This window comes from Amaranthus tricolor, chromosome 6, assembly GCF_026212465.1.
Source record: "Amaranthus tricolor cultivar Red isolate AtriRed21 chromosome 6, ASM2621246v1, whole genome shotgun sequence".
Lineage (NCBI taxonomy): Eukaryota > Viridiplantae > Streptophyta > Magnoliopsida > Caryophyllales > Amaranthaceae > Amaranthus > Amaranthus tricolor.
Genome location: NC_080052.1, coordinates 5279609 through 5300388, shown reverse-complemented (window position 1 = coordinate 5300388; position 20780 = coordinate 5279609). Strand labels below are relative to the sequence as shown.

General features: G+C 30.3%; 2 protein-coding genes across 2 annotated transcripts; one reads left to right on the top strand and one right to left on the bottom strand.

Moving 5' to 3' along the window:
- Positions 1 to 930: 930 nt before the first annotated feature.
- Positions 931 to 5386, bottom strand: LOC130815058 (G-type lectin S-receptor-like serine/threonine-protein kinase RLK1). The gene is made up of 5 exons (XM_057681395.1): positions 5147 to 5386; positions 2106 to 2277; positions 1342 to 1573; positions 1054 to 1243; positions 931 to 966 (listed from the first exon to the last, which is right to left on the bottom strand). Exons 1-5 carry the CDS (start codon positions 5384 to 5386, stop codon positions 931 to 933), a joined length of 870 nt encoding a protein of 289 aa, XP_057537378.1.
- A 3202-nt stretch (positions 5387 to 8588) lies between these two features.
- Positions 8589 to 13828, top strand: LOC130814557 (glyoxylase I 4-like). Its single transcript, XM_057680666.1, has 3 exons — positions 8589 to 8749; positions 8847 to 8952; positions 13471 to 13828. Exons 1-3 carry the CDS (start codon positions 8607 to 8609, stop codon positions 13678 to 13680), a joined length of 459 nt encoding a protein of 152 aa, XP_057536649.1. The 5' UTR covers positions 8589 to 8606; the 3' UTR covers positions 13681 to 13828.
- Positions 13829 to 20780: the final 6952 nt, after the last annotated feature.

The window sequence follows — 20780 nt, the reverse complement described above, 5'->3', positions numbered from 1 at the left end:
CAACAACACAAACAGAAATACCAGCAACAACAAATTGGTCATCACCAACAGAAACAGAAACTCCAGCAACAATAGAATCACCAGCACTAACAGAAACTCCAGCAACAACAACAACACCATTAACAACAGAAACACCAGCAACAACAGAAACTCCAGCAACAACAGAAACACCAACAACAACAGAAACACAAGCACTGACAGAAACTCCAGCAATATTAACAGCATCAACACCACCAACAACAGAGGAAGTTTGTTGGTATTCATCCTTCTATTTCTTCAAATAATTCGTTTAGTAGCTTTGGCAAAGAGTTTAGAGTTGTTCATGGGTGGGTAGCGGACCGGATCATGTCCTAAAAATTTACTCGCAGGCTCAAATATTCAAAAGCCCGTCCTCATTGGCGGGCATATTATTTTGTCGCTGCCCGCGCGTTTTCTTAGAGGGCGGGGCCCGCGGGTAACTGGTTATTTCTTATATAAAAATTAAATCATCATCATTATCATGATATCCAGTGTATCCCGCTCATAGAGAACTATGACCAGGGTCTAGGGAGGGAAGAACGACGGCAGCTCATACCCATAGAGAAGAGTGCGGTCAAAGAGTCCGTTAATATGCTGGCATACACAATAGCTCATAAAGGTTCTTCATATATAATTCAAAATCTAAAATTTCTTAATATACTATAAGGTGAATTTGAACTATGCACATGCTTATACTATACTCTTAAGAAACCCAAGATTGGGTAATAATGGAAAATGAGGTTGGACAAGGAGGATTAGGCACTTCAGCTACCCCTTCAAGCATCTGTGTTACCCTCCTCATAGTAGGCCGAAAATTCAAGTCTTCTTGAATACACCAAAGGGCAACCATTACAAATTTTCTCAAGCATAACCTGTCCTCAAGTGCCTCCTTGTTACCTTGAGCTAGAGATTCTAAATCATTAGCTCAGTAGCAATCAAGCGCCCAATCTGTCAGAATTGCCGTTTCATCATCAAGATCCATACTTACACTTTTTCGATAACTTATGATCTCTAGCAAGAGGATTCCAAAGTTACCTTCACTGACAACGGTTTATGCCTGAACCATTCAGGGGCTACATACCCTTTGGTTCCTCTGATCGTCGTATTAGTCTGCGTTTGATTTAGTGCCAAAAGCTTTGCCAACCCAAAATCAGCAATCCGAGCATTGTGATAGTCATCTAGAAGTACATTCTGAGGTTTTACATCACAATGTATGATCTGTATGCTACAAATATGATAATCCCCTTGCAATTCCTAGAGCAATCCGAATCCTTGATGATCAACTTGGCTTAATTTCACAGAAAAGATAATTTGCTAAGTTACCGTTGCTCATGTATTCGTATACCAATAACCTCTGATCTCGTTCCTAGATTTTTGTGATCTGTTTGACCGATCACATTCACTTTGGTTTTGAACTCCTTATCCGCATCTTCACTCATTCGATCTAATTTTTTGACAGCCACAAGACTCGGAATACCTCCTGCTTTAATTACACCCTTGTAAACTACTCCAAACGCCCCTCGTCCTATCTCTTCCTTAAAATCTTGTGTTGCATCTTGCAATTAATGATAGCTGAAGCAGATGACATTACCGTACTCCCTTAGAGTTTTGATAGTGTGATCCCCGTCAAAATCTCTTAAGTTTCTTCCATGAAATGATTCGAAGTACTCGTAATCCAATCACTCCTACAACAAGGAAATTCACAAACACAGACACCCCTAGCAAGGCCGCAAATATGGTATTCGACTTTCTTTTCTTCCTCAGAGAATCGAGTAAAGATTCCTGGCTTGTAGCACTGCTATTATTACTTCCTACCTTAAGCCGTGCAACTCTGGTGATACTACTGTCATTTACTCCATTGGTTAGTGGCAACTTTTTTTCCAACAAGTTTTACTGCTTCGTTCATAAATGGCAGCTGCACAGAAGCAATCGCTCATACAACAAAATTTGCAAACATCTTCAGTACAAGTTTGTATTGCATAATCTTGTTGTGGCCAATCTATACCCTGAAGTTGTACGAAGCTACTATTGCGCCTTTCTTCCTGTTTGTTTTTTGTGACAATAATTGAGCATAAAATTTGGTTCACTGCTCCCAAATGTGCTGTCACTTTCAGGGTCTATCAAGGAATAACTTTCAGGGCATGTACATATGGGCCTTTGCTCATTAGAGATTCTGCGGATACTATTATGCCCACATATTCCACTTCCAACAGGAAGATTAGCATTGCAGATGTTCTTTGGTATCGCCTTTATGGAGTACTAAACATCGTTCTTTTTAGCGATCACATCCAAGAACCTGATCGCGAATATTCTTACGAAGGCAGTTAGAACATAAGTCTTTGAAGAGACACTTCGCAAGTTGGGTGTTCAAGATCCAACCACTCAACTTGAGGGGGAGTGCAGAAAATAATAGTTATTTTTAGGTTTTTTACTAATTTCTAGCTTCCTATTATTAAGGAAGGTTGTTAGGTTATTTTAAAAAAAGTGTTAGTTTTCTTTTTGTTAGTATTTTGTATAAATAGGGCTTGTTATTATTTTTCTTTTTATGATGAGCGAATATAATTCAAAAATTAGCAATCTCTCTTGAGTCTTTTTTTCAAGAAATACTTAATTGAAGCTTAAATTACTTGTACGAAAGAAAATGAAAATGGAATACTAATAAATATAATCGAAGTTGCTGTAGATGACATAATTTCAAGCTATTGTACTTTGGTGTGATTCTTAATGTGGTTTTCTACAAGGAAATATGCTAAACATGACCCGTGTTTTTGTATGATGATGCTTAATTTAGAAGTTTCATAATAATGAAATTCAACGATCTTATCCGTAAACAATGAGTATATCATGATTGGGAATCCATTAATGATTAGTTTGCGGTATATAATCCTTTTTAAATGCTGATGACTCGAGATATATATATATATATATATATATATATATATATATATATATATATATATATATATATATATATATATATATATATATATATATATATATATATATATATATATATATGCATTTTCATCACATGTGGTTTTAAGAAATGTTTCCTACTTTTATATTTTTCATTTGCGGTAAAGTTTATTCACATTAAATATCTATTTCTTTATTTGATATATTTCCTTATTTATACATTATTATCATTAAATTATGATTTATTTTCTAATCTTATTTATAAATTGATTTTTTTTCTTCTTTATTATTCATTTTTTCATTTATTTTTAAGTTGAGCTGAACATATTGTGAATGTCCCTATATTATCGGAGAAACACAAGTTGCATACATTCCATATAAGCAAAGAAGATACCATCCCAAAACCATATGACAATGGATGCAATATATTATAACTTCAATGACTCATAAAATATGCATACTATCTTTAACGCATCTAAGGAGATCTGGTTTGGTGTTTTTTTCATTCATAATCATTGTATGTAAGTAACTAAGTAATGATAGATTTGATTTATTGCATTTTCTTGGTTAATAACTATGTTAATCGAACATATTAGTATTTTGTCTTAATGATAGAATTAGTAGTCACTACAAAAACTATCGAAATAGTGATGGAAAAATAGCGAGGGGGTTGGTTTGTCGCCAGTGGCGACGGACAGGCGAGGGCAAGCTACGTCGCCAAATGGAAAAGCAAATTAGCGACGGGACTTGTGGTCGTCAATCCGTCGCTAAAAGCTTTTATTTTTTTTAATTTTTTTTAAAATATTTAGTGACGAGGACAATGGTCGCTATATGGTCGCCAATGAAGACAATATTTTTTTTTAACATATGGCGACGGGTTCAATGGTCGCCCATTGGTCGCTATTTTTTTTAAATAATTCATTAGCGACATTAAAGATTTTAATAAATATAGGCGACGGTAGCCTGGAAGCCATATGGTCGCCACCACTTTTTCAATTTGAATTTGAAAAGATGGCGATGGATTTCTCATGGCTATATTTTCGCCATATTTTCTATAAATAACACGCAGAATTGTTGTGTATTGTATATTTCGGTAACTAAAGAATTAGAAGAGGTTAGTGATTTTCTTATTCTATTATCTAGCTTGTGTTTTATCTTTACATGAGTTGTTTTATTTATTGTTATTGTTTATATTTAATTTTTATTGTCATTAATTTGATTTATTTTTATTATTTAATTAGTACATATTTTATTTCGTTTGTTATTTACTTGAGTTTTTTATATTCTTTTATTGTATTATATTTTATTTTTATTGTCATTAATTTTTCTTAATAATTGTTATTAGAATAATTATATTATTATCATATATTGTTATTTTCATGAATTGTTTTATATATTTTTATTTTCATTAACTTACTTTACTAATCAGTTGAATAATTATATTATTATATTATATTTAGGTGTTAAAAATGAATTTTAGGCAAGTTAGATTTTGCTCGTACACAAAGCATAAGTTCTGATGTTGTAGCGGTAGTAGGAGAGCAATCGTCAAACAATCCAAATCTATACTCACAGATGGTGCATGATGCAGTAGCTAGTGCGTTTTCAGACAATTACCATCAGTTTTTTCCCTCACAGTATGATGTAGTGTTAGTAGAAAATGAACCACCGGTACACGCTGACGAATATCCAAACCCTCAGTGCCGACAGTTCTTTGAAATGTTAAATTCTTTAAGTAGTCCTTTATATGAAGGTTGTAAAAATCACACCAAGATGTCTATTATTGGTCGACTTACAAACCTGAAGACATACCATCGTCTCACTGAGAGGTGTTACGACGATATTTGTGCTATTGTGAACGAAGTGTTACCAGAAGAGAATACGATGGTAAGCAACTTCTACGAAACGAAAAAACAAATAGTTGCCCTTGGATTACCCGTTGAGAAGATAGATTGTTGTCCTAACGGATGTTTGATATATTGGGGGAATAATGCGAATGCAACTTGCTGTTATATTTGTGAAACTTCTAGATGGAGAAGAAACAGTAAGGGTGATAAGGTTTCGCGGAAATCCAAAGTACAACATTGACTTATATCTTCAACCACAAATACAAGAGCTGAATATGTTGTGGAAGGAGGGGATTTGTACATTTGATGTGTCAAGAAAGGAGAATTTCCAACTGCGAGCAGCTTTAATGTGGACAATAAATGACTTTCCAGCTTATTCGATGTTCTCCGGGTGGAGTACGGCGGGTCGATATGACCCGGGGATACCTATCAAACGAGTAACGTTCTTCAAATGTCATTGGTATGACCCAACTACTACTGGAAATAGCCACGGTCAAACATTCATAAACGATATAAATTAGTTGACATACACCAGGGTCGCTCGTATCGTTTATATGATCCATTTGTGTTGGCAAGTCAAGCACGTCAATTATATTATCTTCCATATCCGAGTACAAGACAAAATTTTAAAAGATGTGGATCTTGTACTCTCAGAAAACGAAGAATCCGAAGAGTAGTTTAATTATTTATATGTAATTATTTAATATTTTGTAATATTTAATACGATTTTATTATGTTCCTCCGAATTATTAATATTTTGCAGTAATAATAATAATAATAACAACAACAACAACAACAACAACAACAACAACAACAACAACAATAATAATAATAATAATAATAATACTAATAATAAAATAATAATAATAATAATAATAATAATAATAATAATAATAACAACAACAACAACAATAATAATAATAACAATACTAATAACACATAAAAATAAGTAATAATAATAATAATAATAATAATAATAATAATAATAATAATAATAATAATAATAATAATAATAACAACGTTGTAATAATAATAATAATAATAATAATAATAATAATAATAATAATAATAATAATAATAATAATAATTTAAAAAAAATACTACAGTCGATTTTTTCCTTACTGCAGCACGCAAACTTTTTTCATTTCCGAGGACTGGCGACCAACCATCGACCAGTAGGGCGGTCGCCAACTTCAGAAAGTCAAACCTCCTGTCATGTCGATGCAGATGGCGACCAACCAGCGACCAAGAAGTCGGTCGCCAATTGCTGATGATAAAAACAGCACTATTTTGCCCTCATTTCTCATTTCCTACAACTCTATCTTCATTTACCTTATACTTCTTCAATCCTTATACACCTCATTATCTTTCCAACTCTAAATTTTCTTTTCATCCGTTCATCTCATTCTCTATTTATTTTCTTTTCTTTCTTAATCTCATCTTCATCATCTTGTGGTTACAACTCATTTTCAACTCTAAAATTCTCATCTTGTTACTAAAAGGTTAGTGTTTATTATAAATTTTTTTGTATTTTTTTAATGTTGTTGATGATTATGATGATAAATTATGTTTGAATATTTTTTTTTTATGTTTGATTTTGAATTATGGTGTACATTGTCATCTTCAACATGTTTTTTCATGTTATTTCATGATGTTTATGTTGAATTATTTATGTTTTATTTTTATATTTTCGAATTATGGTATATTTTGAGCATGCTTAATGTTATAATTTATTATTGATGTAATGTTATTATTTTGTTTAATGCTATTTTTTTGCCCAGTTTTTGTTTCATGATGTTTTTTTTTATAAATTCCGAATTATGGTATAACTTGAGCATGTTTAATGTTATGTTTTTGCCTAGATTTTTTTTTATGTTATTTTCGACATATTTTTATGTTTTTTTTTAATATTTTCGAATAATGGCATTTTTGAAACATGTTTAGTGCTAATATTTTCCAGTTTTTTCTTATATTCATATTTAGTTTTAAATCGTTTCTTTTAATATTTCAAGTACAATCGAAAGGTCAAAGAGCCACAGCCTACAAAATATTTACAAGAAGCACGGCAAATGGAGTTCAATAATCAATTAAGGAAAGCGGTGCAAATGGAAAATGTTTAGACTGCCTATGAGACTGAACAAATTCAAAGAGAATGAGAACTATTTTTTGAAATTCATTCAATCCCATCTCAATTTGTTTCAACCCCTCCTCCAAATGAATGATTAAATATATGTACTTTTTGTGAATTTGTACATAAACTTTAATTTTATATATATTTCCAGCTCTTTATTTTTATTTACTTGTTTTATGTGTATATATATTTATCTTAATATTACAACAAATATAATATATGTATATATATATATATATATATATATATATATATATATATATATATATATATATATATATATATATATATATATATATATATATATATATATATATATATATATATATATATATATATATATATATATATATATATTAATTAAAAAAAGAGGCGACCAAATAGCTATGAAAACGTAGTCGCCAGGCTGGCGACGAAACAATTACGAAAAGGTGGTCGCCAAACAGCTAGGAGAAGGTTGGTTGCCAGTGTGGCGACGGGAACCTGGTCGCCAAGTGGTCGCCACTGTTTCTGAAAAAATGGCGAGGAAAAGGCGTCCATTTTAAGATTACCGACGAAAGAAATAGCGACCACCTCGGATCCCGTCGCCAGCCCGTCGCCCGGCCTACTTTTTGACCCTTTAGCTATGAAATAGCGACGAAATGCGTTGTCGCCAATTCGATGGTTATTTGTAGTGAGTTTATTAATTGTCACTCATTGTTTGACTTTCAACAAGTCCCAAATATGTCCAAAACGACCCTGGTTTAAGAGGTAATGCTTTAGATTAAAAATAAATTGACTTTCTTTTATCCTTACTTATTATTCACACAATTGATTGTACTCCTTTTGACTAATTCTGTGTTTTTGAAATCTACTAATTCAACTTGATAATATAAAATTCAAGTTCTAATGTATGTCTTACTATAATAAGAAAAAAAAAATATAGAAGCAAGTTTCATCTCAAATATAATATTTTGATAATCGACCAACAAATTTTTTAAAAAATATAGAAGCAAATTTAAGCTGGCAATCAACAATGATCTTCTTAGAACAGCATTCATTGACGCGTATATCTACGTGTATTAGAAAATATCTTATTATTATTATTATTATTATTATTATTAGTATTAGTATAGATTTCTTACGCTGATGGTTAGCTTGTGTTGTAAGATGATCAAGGTTTGCGTTTTCAGCATAACTCAGTGTCTTTCTTTGTAGTAATCTCTTAATTTGTGTGTCTTTTTCGATCCGAGTGACTCTTTTACCACACCTTCCAATACGGGATTGGGTTGTTATCTTTCATCCTTCCTTCAATGCTAATCATAATTCCTATGAGTGAAATACACTGAATACAAAAATAATGATATTCGTGATGAAAATTTTGATTTACATTATTTTAAATATAACGTATGTAAACAACAATCCAATTGCTTAGGGCTTAATTAAAACCCTTATAAATACATTTTTAGCTTGCTCTAATAATTAATCAAAAACCTTCTTACTCTTAATTACATTCCTTTGTGATGCGTACATATTAATCACAAATTTGTGCCCTGCACTAATAGTTTGTTTTATGGTATAAATAAAATTTGGTGGCACATCTAATTAGACTTGATCAATTTATAAGTTAGTAGATATCCACTAACTATTATTGTTGTTTATATTGTTGAAATTATAATAACATGCAAGAACATGTTTTGACAAAACAAATTAGTATGGAAAATCCTCTTCGTTTAACATCATTAAATCACATCTCAATTGTGTGTCGATCAATTGATAAATCTCTTGGATTTTACCAAAATGTTCTTGGATTTTTTCCGATTAGAAGACCGGGATCTTTGAATTTTCCTGGTGCTTGGTAAGTTTTTATAATTTATTTCACATTTCTTGCATTTCATCATAATAATTAATTTGCTTATTATTTATTGTCTTAAGCTTATTTTTTGATGTTGTAGGTTGTTTAACTATGGTATTGGCATACATTTGCTACAGTCTGATCATCCAAAAGCCATTCCTGATGTTAAAGTCATCAATCCTAAAGACAATCATATCTCCTTCCAAGTAATTTTCTTTTTTTTTTTTTTTCTTTCTTTTCTCTCTCTTATTATCTCATCAATACCCATGGTTGCCAATGCATGTGATAAATTTCTCATTGGTCATGTACACACTAAGACATGCACATGGGGAGTGTTGACTACACATAAGACTGATGTAATTCCATCTTAAAAATAAATTGGTTATATGAAGAATAGTCCATCAATCTTATAGTCAACTACTCCCTAATTTTTTAACGTGGGATCATACGTGGGTTATTTTTCCAACTTCTAATGCAACATATTATTCACATGCAAGGATTTTACTAGGATCGGGCCTAATACCGTGGTTATTATATGATGCTAAGTCAGCTCATCATATTGTTGTTATGTTTTATTCACCATTGATTCATCATACATCTCTTAACTTACATCAATTTCCCTACTATGTTTTTCTGCTTGTGCTCCTAGATTTCTATAATTGCATTTATTGGAGGATTTTGATGTATATATTAGAACAACAAATCCAATATAAACTTCCCAATTCTTATAATTCGCCATCCTTTTCATTTTTTCGCCACCCCTAGTAAATTACCATATTGCCCTTGGTTTTTGAAAAAAATTACAATTATGCCATTAAACCTATAATTTTCTATATAAACCACACTCACACTAAAAATTCTCTCACTACAACTAAAAACCAACATACAAAAGCAAAATTTGGGAGCAAAAATTAAGTTCAATCCGAAATTTATCAATCGAGGTAAGTTATTTTTTATTTTAATTTTTTGTATATTTTGGAGTAATAAATTTAAAAATTGAAATTTAAAAAAAAAAAACTGATTATATATATATATATATATATATATATATATATATATATATATATATATATATATATATATATATATATATATATATATATATATATATATATATATATATTTTTTTCCTTATATTTAGGAAAAATATATTTAAAGTTTGAAATTTTAAAAAAAAAACCTAATTTTTATTAATAAATTTATATATTTTTTTTAATAAAATGTTAATATTGTAAATAATTTATTTATTTATTTATTTTAAATTTGTTTTTTTTTTTCCGTTTATTTAGGAATAATAATTTTAAATTTTGAAATATAAAAAAAAACATGATTATTATTAATAATTTTATATATTTTTTTTAATAAAATGTTAATATTGTACTTAATTTTGGAAAAAAAAAGGTGATTATTATTAATAATTTTTTTGATTTTTTTTTAAAAAAAGGTGATTATTATTATAAATATAATTTTTTTTATGTTATTACTGTTATTGTGATAGTTAATAATAATTTAATTTTTTGTTGTTATATAATTGTTTATGTTTGTATTATTAATTAATTATTTTGTTTTTTATGTTATTTTTTTCCATATTTTATTTATGATTATTATGTTTTTAGAAATATTATTATTTATAATATTGAATGAAACCGTAAAAAATTGTAGAAAATGGCTGGTAATCAAGGAAAAGGAAAGGGTTTTTTTAGGCAATTGTTGAGAGGTAATAGTTCTAGGCCTACCTTACTCAGAGGGGACCCGCATGAGAGGGGGGTCACGGATTCTGCTAGGAGGGCTAGGCAGGAAGAGGCGGCCAGACACAGTGAGGCCTAAAGGTCGAGTACGCTGAACCAAGTGCGTACTCATTTTGATGACCAGGCTGATAGCCTCCAGAGTAGTTGGGGGGTTTATAGTGATGATGATAATGATGCTGATGATGTTCAGTTCCAAGCTCCTGAGCCTGCCCCATTGGACTGGACTATAGTTCGTGGCCCCGACGGCAGATTTGCCCTTGGCGGCCCGAGTTCTTCCGCCGCATCTGAGCGTGCAGGAGGAAGTTTTGTCGATAATGAGCCGCCACGGGGCAGGCCCTCACAGTCCACTAACACGGACTGGTTAGTGACATCACCCCAGCCCGGGGGGCCGACAGATACGCGACTGATCCCTAGCTATGGCGGGCACATAGCTAAACTTATTTATGACGGCTCCGAGCGTACGCCTCCGATTCTGGAGTGCCGTTTTAGGAAGAGACCGGTGGAGTCCATCATCGGACTGAGGGATATGTCCGATGAGCTAGTCGATTTTCTACCTTCCACTTCTCTCGGTCGACTACCGGTCATTATGCACCAGCACATCGACTCTGCTTTGATATCGGCGTTCGTCGAGAGGTGGCAGCCGGATACGAACACCTTTCACATTGTGCGACTGGACCATGGGTTAGTCGCCCAGATTTGTGCGACTGAACCATGGTTCAGTCGCCTAGATTTGTGCGACTTGTTTTTTTTTTTTTTTTTTGGAACGACAGTTTTACGTACCGCATCCGACTTATAGTCGCTTTCGTTAGCCATATTCAACCAATTACGCCTTACAACTTCTTTAACACTTTTTAGAGAGATAGTACCAGTTTTTTAGAGAGATAGTACCGTGTTTGAATTCGTACTTCAAACACATCTCAGAATTCGATATATATAGACAAATCATCCGCATTAAATTCTTAATAGTGTTATTAAGCGTGATTTACATTTATTAATTATGTTTTAACTCCAATGGCATTTTTGTAATTTTTTTAAATCCAGGGGCAATTAAGTAATTTTGGGGGGTGGCGAAAAAATGAAAAGGGGTGGTGAAAAATAGAAACACCCTATAAAATTTTTCTAATATGATGAATTTTTGAAATTTGTAACAAAATCACTAGTCAATTAGATTTTCAAAATCATATATCATAGTATAATAGTTTGCAAAATATTGTGATACATCATCCCAATGTATGGGAAGATATATCTTCCAAATATATATATATATATATATATATATATATATATATATATATATATATATATATATATATATATATATATATATATATATATATATATATATATATATATATATATATATATATATATATATATATATATATATATACACATACCCGGCTAGGCTTCAATTGAAGATTAAAATGCTCTGCTGCATACCCGGGCGGGTTTCCACATACCCGGCCGGGTTTACTCCTGAACTTAGAAACTTTTTGATCTTTGAGATTTAGTTATGCCTCGTACCCGCCCGGGTTTCCACATACCCGGCCTAGTCAAGCAGTTATTTTTTTTGTAACTTCCGTATCCTCCGATCTCTTTGGAGGAGGATATAAATAGCTTTTGAGGGGAATTTCCATTTTTGGTTAAGTTTTTTTTTCTCTGTTTTTGAGGGCTTGGTATTGAAGGGATTTCTCATATTACTTTCTTTGAGGGATTGTTAATCAACATTTCGATATTGTAATCTTAATTATATTGAAGGTATTAGTTTCAATTCTAATTTCTTGTTCTTGTTTATCGTTGTTATCTTTGAATGTTTGTTTCTACATTTAATTTGAATTTGATTTTCTCCATGGATTTCATTGTTGAATCTCTTGTTAGTTTTAATATGCTTAGTGAGTAGTTTTATTTCTAGGGCTTGGTGAAACTATGCAAAAGGTCATGATTCTTGTTTGATTTTAGGATTTAAATTTGGTTTGTCTAGGCGATTCAATTGATGGGTTTTAGATTGATTGCATGTTTGGCCAATTTGCAAGTTTTATTCGCTCAATTCTATAAACGAGAGTTGCGAGTTTGAGTGAACGATTTCCTTCTTTGAACAATTAAGCTTTAATCGCGATAGCTTGTTTTATTGTTTGATTGTCGAATTTGTTTGCGAGAGCAACATCTTCCTTCGCCTATATTCATTCCTATCCCAATTGTTGTTCATGAATCATGATCGATGCATAGTGAATCCTTTTAGCCCTAGGTTTTTAATTATTGAATTTTATTCATCTCGTGTTTTTGCGTTCTACTTAGATAAACAAAAATCCAACATTTGATCGTTAGCAATAGTGAACTTGGTTCAAATTGTGACTTTATTTGTCCTTCCACAGTGGTTCGACCCTACTTTCCCAACTATACTAGTTAGGTGAATTAGGAATTATTTTTGGTAGTAAAACGACCTATCAAACTTTGGCGCCATATATATATATATATATATGTATATATATATATATGTATATATATATATATATATGTATATGTATATATATATATGTATATATATATATATGTATATATATATATATATATATATATATGTATATATATATATATATATATATATATATATATATATATATATATATATATGTATATATATATCCTTGATTTCAACAAGATAAAAAAACTTTAAAAGTCCTATTCGTGCCAAAAGCACTTAATTATGAAAGTCACCATGTTACACAAAAAATACTATATCATAAATTTGAAAAAAGTTCTTAATTTATAATATAGTATTTTTTTGTATATATGATGGAAAAATACTTCTCATCCTTCTTATTTTACTTATTCTTTTTGTTTGATCATATATATATATATGTAAAAGTTGATTAAGGTGGTAAAGATTTATAAATGTAAATTAGGGATCAAATTCGGTGGATATCATGTGTTACGATACGTTGTTATATATAATTATTTCTGAATTTGTGATTGTAGTGTGAGAGCATGGGAATGGTAGAAAAGAAGCTAAAGGAAACGGAAATAAAATATGTAAAAAGCAAGGTGGTTGAAGATGGAATTAGTGTAAATCAATTGTTCTTCCATGACCCAGATGGCCTCATGATTGAAATCTGCGACTGTAATAATCTTCCTGTCGTCCCTCTTCTACGTCAATTACCAATCAAATACTGTCCACGTCTCAATTAGCACATTCAGCAAATTCTTCTACACCTGTTAAATGTCTAATTTTATTTTTAATTATTTTTCTATTAATGTCTCATAATTTTATTTAAATTTTTTTTGTAGTTATATTTTATTTGAGCCGTGTAAATTTTAAAAATTTAGTTTATATCCAACAACATACATTTTCATAAAATTTTGTATAAAAGTTCTTTGTGTTCGTAATATATAGATTACTAGATAAGAAATATTTTTTAGCTTGTTAATGTTGTTTTTGTTTAGTGTAGTAATTGCAAAAATTCTTTGTCTCTATAAGAAAATTTAGTTTGCTTATGTGATTTTTGTATAATAGGTAACTTTTGTTTAAATACATTTACTAAAATTTTATGATTACAGCAAATATTACGCACGGGACAGAAACAAGTATGTTATATTCATATTTCAAAATTATGGATTTTACCCATAATAAATAATCGTGCTAAAAAGCAATGCATCTATGAACTCGATTAATATAATTATAATGAAATTGTTTGATGATATGGGCTACTTCCTCAAGAAAGATATCTGGTCCTTTCAAATAAGATTAATATGGAGATGATGGAGAAATGTAAAATGTTTTTAGAATTAGCGGAATTAAGAGCTTACGGACCCTCTTACACTTTTTAGGATCCGTTTGGTTTAGTGAGCAGGATTGGAATGGTATGGAATCCCATACCAGGATGGTATGGATTCAGAACCTCATACCAGATTAAAACTGTTTGGTTCAATCCTGTAATAGATATTCAATCCATTTACATTGTTTGGTTCAATTATGAAATGGATTCTCTGTCCAGTTTATATATATATATATATATATATATATATATATATATATATATATATATATATATATACATACATACATTTATTAAACACACAAATACATACACACATATTATGTTTAAGTAAATTACAACCGAAATGTGTTTAAGTAAATAAAAATAAATAAATAAATAAACCTAATAATAATAATAATCTGTCCAGTTTATATATATATATATATATATATATATATATATATATATATATATATATATATATATATATATATATATATATATATATATATATATATATATATATATATATATATACATACATACATTTATTAAACACACAAATACATACACACATATTATGTTTAAGTAAATTACAACCGAAATGTGTTTAAGTAAATAAAAATAAATAAATAAATAAACCTAATAATAATAATAATAATAATAATAATAATAATAATAATAATAATAATAATAATAAAAACAAGTATAAAAAGCCCATGAAACCCTAAATACTAAGCCAGCCGTCATTCTTCCCCCTTCTCCTCCTTTCCCTTCTTCTTCCTTCTTCCCTCACTCTGCATCCTTTCCCTTCCCACACAGCAGCCTAGCCGCCCACAGAACACCACCAGCACCTCACCTCCGCCAGCAACCAGCCGCCAACAGCAACAAGTAGCAGGGTTGCGATTTCTTTTCAACCCAAGCAGCCGCTGCCCAGCAGCCACGACCGTCCGCTTGCTCCTCCTCTTCAGCCGCTGCAATAAAGCTTGTGGCTTTATTCTTGCCATCTACCCCTTCTTTAATTTTCCAAATTTCAAATCTTTCTAAATACCTAAAAGAGAAAAAGTTATAAATTAAGCAATTAGAATGATGAACAATATTTATTTCCATAATTAGGGTTGATATTAATTCTCCAAAAATTAAAGAAAATGAAAAATTTAGAGAATTTAAGACATACCCAAGTTGAAATTCAGCAAAAATTGGGCGTAAATGAAATCTAAAAGCTCTCCTTTGAGATTAGGGTTTAAATATGGGATGGAATGGAGTTTGAAACTTGAAGGGGTAGGAGGGTATGGGATTCTAGAGGATTGGAATGGAATGAGAATCTAGAGGGTATGACATCCCAATGTAAAAATGCCTAACCAAACATTGGAATGGTTGTGATACCATTCCATACCATTAAAAATGAACCAACCAAACATGCCCTTAGTATTTTCTTCTTTTTGTTTTTCCCGTTTACTTTTTATATAGTTTTCAAAATAAATTTTAAATTTTAATATCTCTACATACACATAATAAAAAAATATATAAGGTACATAATAAAAAGTATACATTAAGAAAAATCTAACGAGATCTCACATAAATATATTTTATCTTCTAAATATGTGCCAAAAATATTAATCAAATTTCTTTCTCATTAAAGTGAAATATTCCAAATGAAAAGAACATTAGAAAACGGAGATAGTAAAAGGTGACCTTATTATTTTTCAATCAAACAACATTCACATACATCAAATAACTCAGAACTAAAAGATGTTAGAAGTGTATCTTTATGTTACTTTGAAATGCAATTTGAGTTGATATAGCTTAAATGACAATCACATACATAGGTTAGGTTTGTATTATTTTTTGGAAAAATTATCCTGAATAATACAAACTTCACTGATTTTCCTACAATAATACGAACTTTCAATTAACCATGAATAATACGAACTTTAATACATATTTTCCGCTAGCATACCTGACCGGTTCTTTACCTGGAGAAACGGTAAATTTTCCATTTCTTCATTATGCTAGCGGGAAATATGTATCAAAGTTCATATTTTATTCATAGTTAATTGAAAGTTCGTATTATTGTAGGAAAATCAGTGAAAGTTCGTATTATTCAGGGTAATTTTTCTTACTTAGTTTTATCAGCCAAAAAAAAATTTTTAAGGAATGAGTAAGTTTACCGGTAACAGGTAAAATGGTATGCCAGCGGAAAATATGTATCAAAGTTCGTATTATTCATGGTTAATTGAAAGTTCGTATTATTGTAGGAAAATCAGTGAAAATTCATATTATTCAGGGTAATTTTTTCTTATTTTTTTTTATATTTCTATTCTATTATATATGTTAAGAACGTCTTTATCTCGTTCAGTTATACAAGCCCATTCAAATTATTAGCAATGAAATAAAATATACTACCTCCTATTCAGCCTAAATGTTCCATTTGATTTTTGACACTATTCACTTATCACTCGTAATTTGTATTTTACTCTTAATCTATAAGTTAAAACATAGTCATGTAGAATCTTATTTGATTTGTCTCAATACAAGGATTATTAATATCAACTTTTTATAATTTTTAGTTAAGAATAATTTAAGATATTAAAGGTTAAATTGTTGCCTCGACAAGTGTAAAAAGTCAAATGGGACATTTAGGCTGAATAGAAGAGAGTATCATTCATATAAAATAGAGAAATAACTTTGTTCATTTTAAGTTGTCCTTTTTGAATTAAGTGATTATGAAATCGTAATTAAAATAATCGTAAGAGAACTTGGGCAATACTCATAAAATTATTTCGAAAAGTTAAGTAAACTTCTTTACAACGCTTTGCAATTTGTAGTTGATAAGTGATACTCTCCTCGTCCCTATGAGAATGTCTCTAAAATGTTTTAAGTCAAATTTATTGAAAAGAGAAATTGGATTGGAGAATAAGATGAAAAAAATGGATGATAGAAATAAGTGGTTAAAATGGAGAGAGATAATAAGTCGTTTATGAATGAGATTAAAAGAAAAAAAAGGGTAAAAAATGAGTGGGATAAACTAAAATTGAAAGTGATGCAAATTGAGAGGGACATAACGCGTAGTTCTTTATCTAAAACATCTCTCTTTGCTTTAAAATCGAAAATCATTTTGATGTTTTTATTGAGTATAACAAAACAAGCTTGTAAATTTCTTATATTTAACTGTATGTCATCCTAAATCAATTAGAAATTGCCTGCTTGGGTAAAACCTATTATTAACTGTAAAGGATTCTATAGATATTTGATAACTGGCTTTTAGCATCATTTACTAAAATACTAGTTAAACAAACAATTTATGTAATCTCCCAAATACTACTTCAACTAGTGTAATGGTAAGTCGAAGGTCGAACCTCAAGAACAAGAGATGCAATATTCAGGACTTGATGTAGAGAATCAGGACTTGATGTAGAGAAGTTATATAGTTGAAGGGTTGTTTAAACTCGACTAATAATGATAGTAGCAAAGCAAGAATGAAAACGATAATACGCAATGAAAGAAAAACAGGGATAGATTAGGTCCACCCTAGGAAGGTCAATCAAGACACTCAAGATAACGAGAGAAAGTTGGTGAGCCTATAAGTCACTTGAACGACCTATAATCACCCTATAAATGTAGCTTTTGATGGTCTTTCGGTAGGTCGGCCTCATCTGACTCATACCACACTGTTCCATGTCGTTCAGGCCAGTAGTATTCAATCACATCAAAGAAAATCATTAACGTTTGTACTTGTCACTCTTCATTGTTACCCTTTTTCGCAGTTCATGTTATAGTTGTGAAATGAAGCGATCACAAAGTACCTACTCACTAGTCTATGAGATCTAGTGAATCTTATATGGAAAGTACATCCCGTGAGATATGAGGGTCAATCCATATAAAATTAGAGCGATGAGCATGCTATGAAACTAACCCTAAAGGGTCTATGGGGCCAAGTTCTCCATATTGTTTGTTCAATTTTTTGATCATTGTTTTAATCAACTAAAAACATAACAATACTCACATATTCACATTGATGGTCATCGACAATAATATTTTGTTATATAATAATAACTATTCTCACATATTCAACACATCCCAAAATTTCCAAATTTCCCAAGTAATAATAATTTTCTAATTTAATAGAAATTATATTTTTCTTCAAATAATACACAAAGTAATAATATTCCAAGCGACAATACATCTTATGATAATGATGTTAATAAATATTTTTCAACATATGCCAAGCAACCAACAACAATTTAACCAATTTCAACAAATTTGAACAATTTCAAAAAATCTACAAATTCAACAAAAAAATATGAACATGTATAATTCAACAAAAAATTTCAATAAAATTATTTCAAATAAGTCAAATATAGGAATTAATATGAAGAATGAAGCCAAAGGTGAAGAATTATTAGCCTTGCATATGGGAAAAAAAAAACTCACATTATTAAAAAAAAATTTAAAATGAAATTAACATCATCTACTTTAACCACGAAATTAAACAACGAAGACTAAAATTTGAACAAAATTGTATAATTTAGACTAAAATGGAGAAGAAATAGGAGAAGATTTGAGAAATTTTGAGGTTTTAAAATTGGATAATGGAGGAAAAGTTTAGGGAAATAGGAAAAATTAAAAGGGGAAGAAGGATACGGGGATTTTAGGGCCATGCATATCGATGCCAGTAACATTTTCGTTTAAGTAAAATTGTTATCCTTAGGAGTGATTTTGCTCTTGGCCTTGAAACCTAATCCACAGCCAAATAAGACTTAAAATTGTTATCCTAGGCTGCGTGTAGGAATAGTCATGGGTTCAGAACCTGTTTGACCTGCCTCGGACTCATCTCTTTTTAAGGGTCTGGGTCTTATTTTTGAGACCTACTGAATAGATCCGGCTTAGATTTAGATCAAAAAATAATTGAAGGGTCTGGGTCCAGATCCAAACCTCTGACGCAGACCCGAACTTAGACCCGACCTCTAAATCCAAATCCTAAACCGCCCCATTGACCAAGACCCGGACCCGGATCCGGATATAAAAATAGTGAATGCTAAAGCCAATAAAGCAGAAGCATACTAATAAAGATTTTAATTTAGAATTCTTCTCATATTAAAAACTCCACAATTTTTAAAAATGTTAGCAAACAAGTCTAGTTATAGCAAATAACAGTTATTTTTATTGGATTTGGACTACTGTATAGCGTCTTATGATGAATACAACATTCTCAGGAGATGTAGATTCATTAAGGAACTTAGACCCATCAAATTCAGAGTATTTGAATTTGGGTCTTAAAATTTTAGATCCTAAGAATTTGGATTCGGGTCTAGATCTTTAAAAATAAATGGGCTGGGTTCGTCTCTCGCTGAACCTGCTCCAAACTCACCCCATGACTATCCCTAACTGCGTGTTTGCTTAATGCATAGCTTGGTAAATATTTTTTTTCGAAACTTAGTTCAGTATTTTTTTTACAGCAATCGATTTTTTAACAGTAGGTCTCTTGAGAGACGGCTCCCAATGTTCTGTCCAATTCACAAAAACACCTACTACTCGCACGCATCTTATAAAACATCTACTATAATTTTTTTGTTGGTATTTTAATTTAGTTTTAGTAGGCATTTAAACTAGTTTTAATAGATATTTTTGCATACTGAAGTAGGTATTTTAAACAGTTGATGTAGACATTTTGAACTAGTTATAGTAAATATATTTTTCATACTGAAGGAGACATATAAATTAAACACTTTTCATACTGAAGAAGACATATAAATTAAACACCTATAACACATAATATAAACTCCTACACCAAGTAACTTAAACATCTAAATCACATAATAAAAACTCCTACAACACATAACACATATACCTATAAGAAATAACCCAAACATCTACATCACATAATAAAAGTACCTACAACACATAACAAAAACACTTATAGCAACTAATCTAAACACATACAAGAGATAATTTAAACCCTTACAACAAATAACTCCTACCAAATAAGCGTACAGTTACACCACATTTTCATTTTTGTATTTTTAAAAAATCTAATGGACTGACCCAATTGAAATTGTCTCTTAAAAATATGGGCATTACTATTTTTCGCCACCCTTTTCATTTTATCGCCACCCCCTCCTAATGAAATTACAAATTTGCCCCTGAAATTTAAAAATTTACAAATTTGCCATTGGAGTTAATAACTTTTCATTTTCATTTTTTTAATTTTTTTTATTATTTTTAGTTATATTATTATTGTTATTATTATTATTATTTTTATTGTTATTATAATTATAATTATAATTCTTATTATTATTATTATTATTATTATTATTATTATTATTTAAATAAAAGTAACTTAAAAAATAAATTAATTAAACAAAAGAAATTTTATAAGTCAAAATTCAATAAAAAAAAATTACCAGTCGCACAAAACGTGTGACTCGACCTAGGTACAGTCGCACGTTTTGCGCGACTGGTATTATTTTTTTATTTTTTTAAAAATTTTTTTTTATATTATTAATGTTATTATTATTATTTTTATTATAG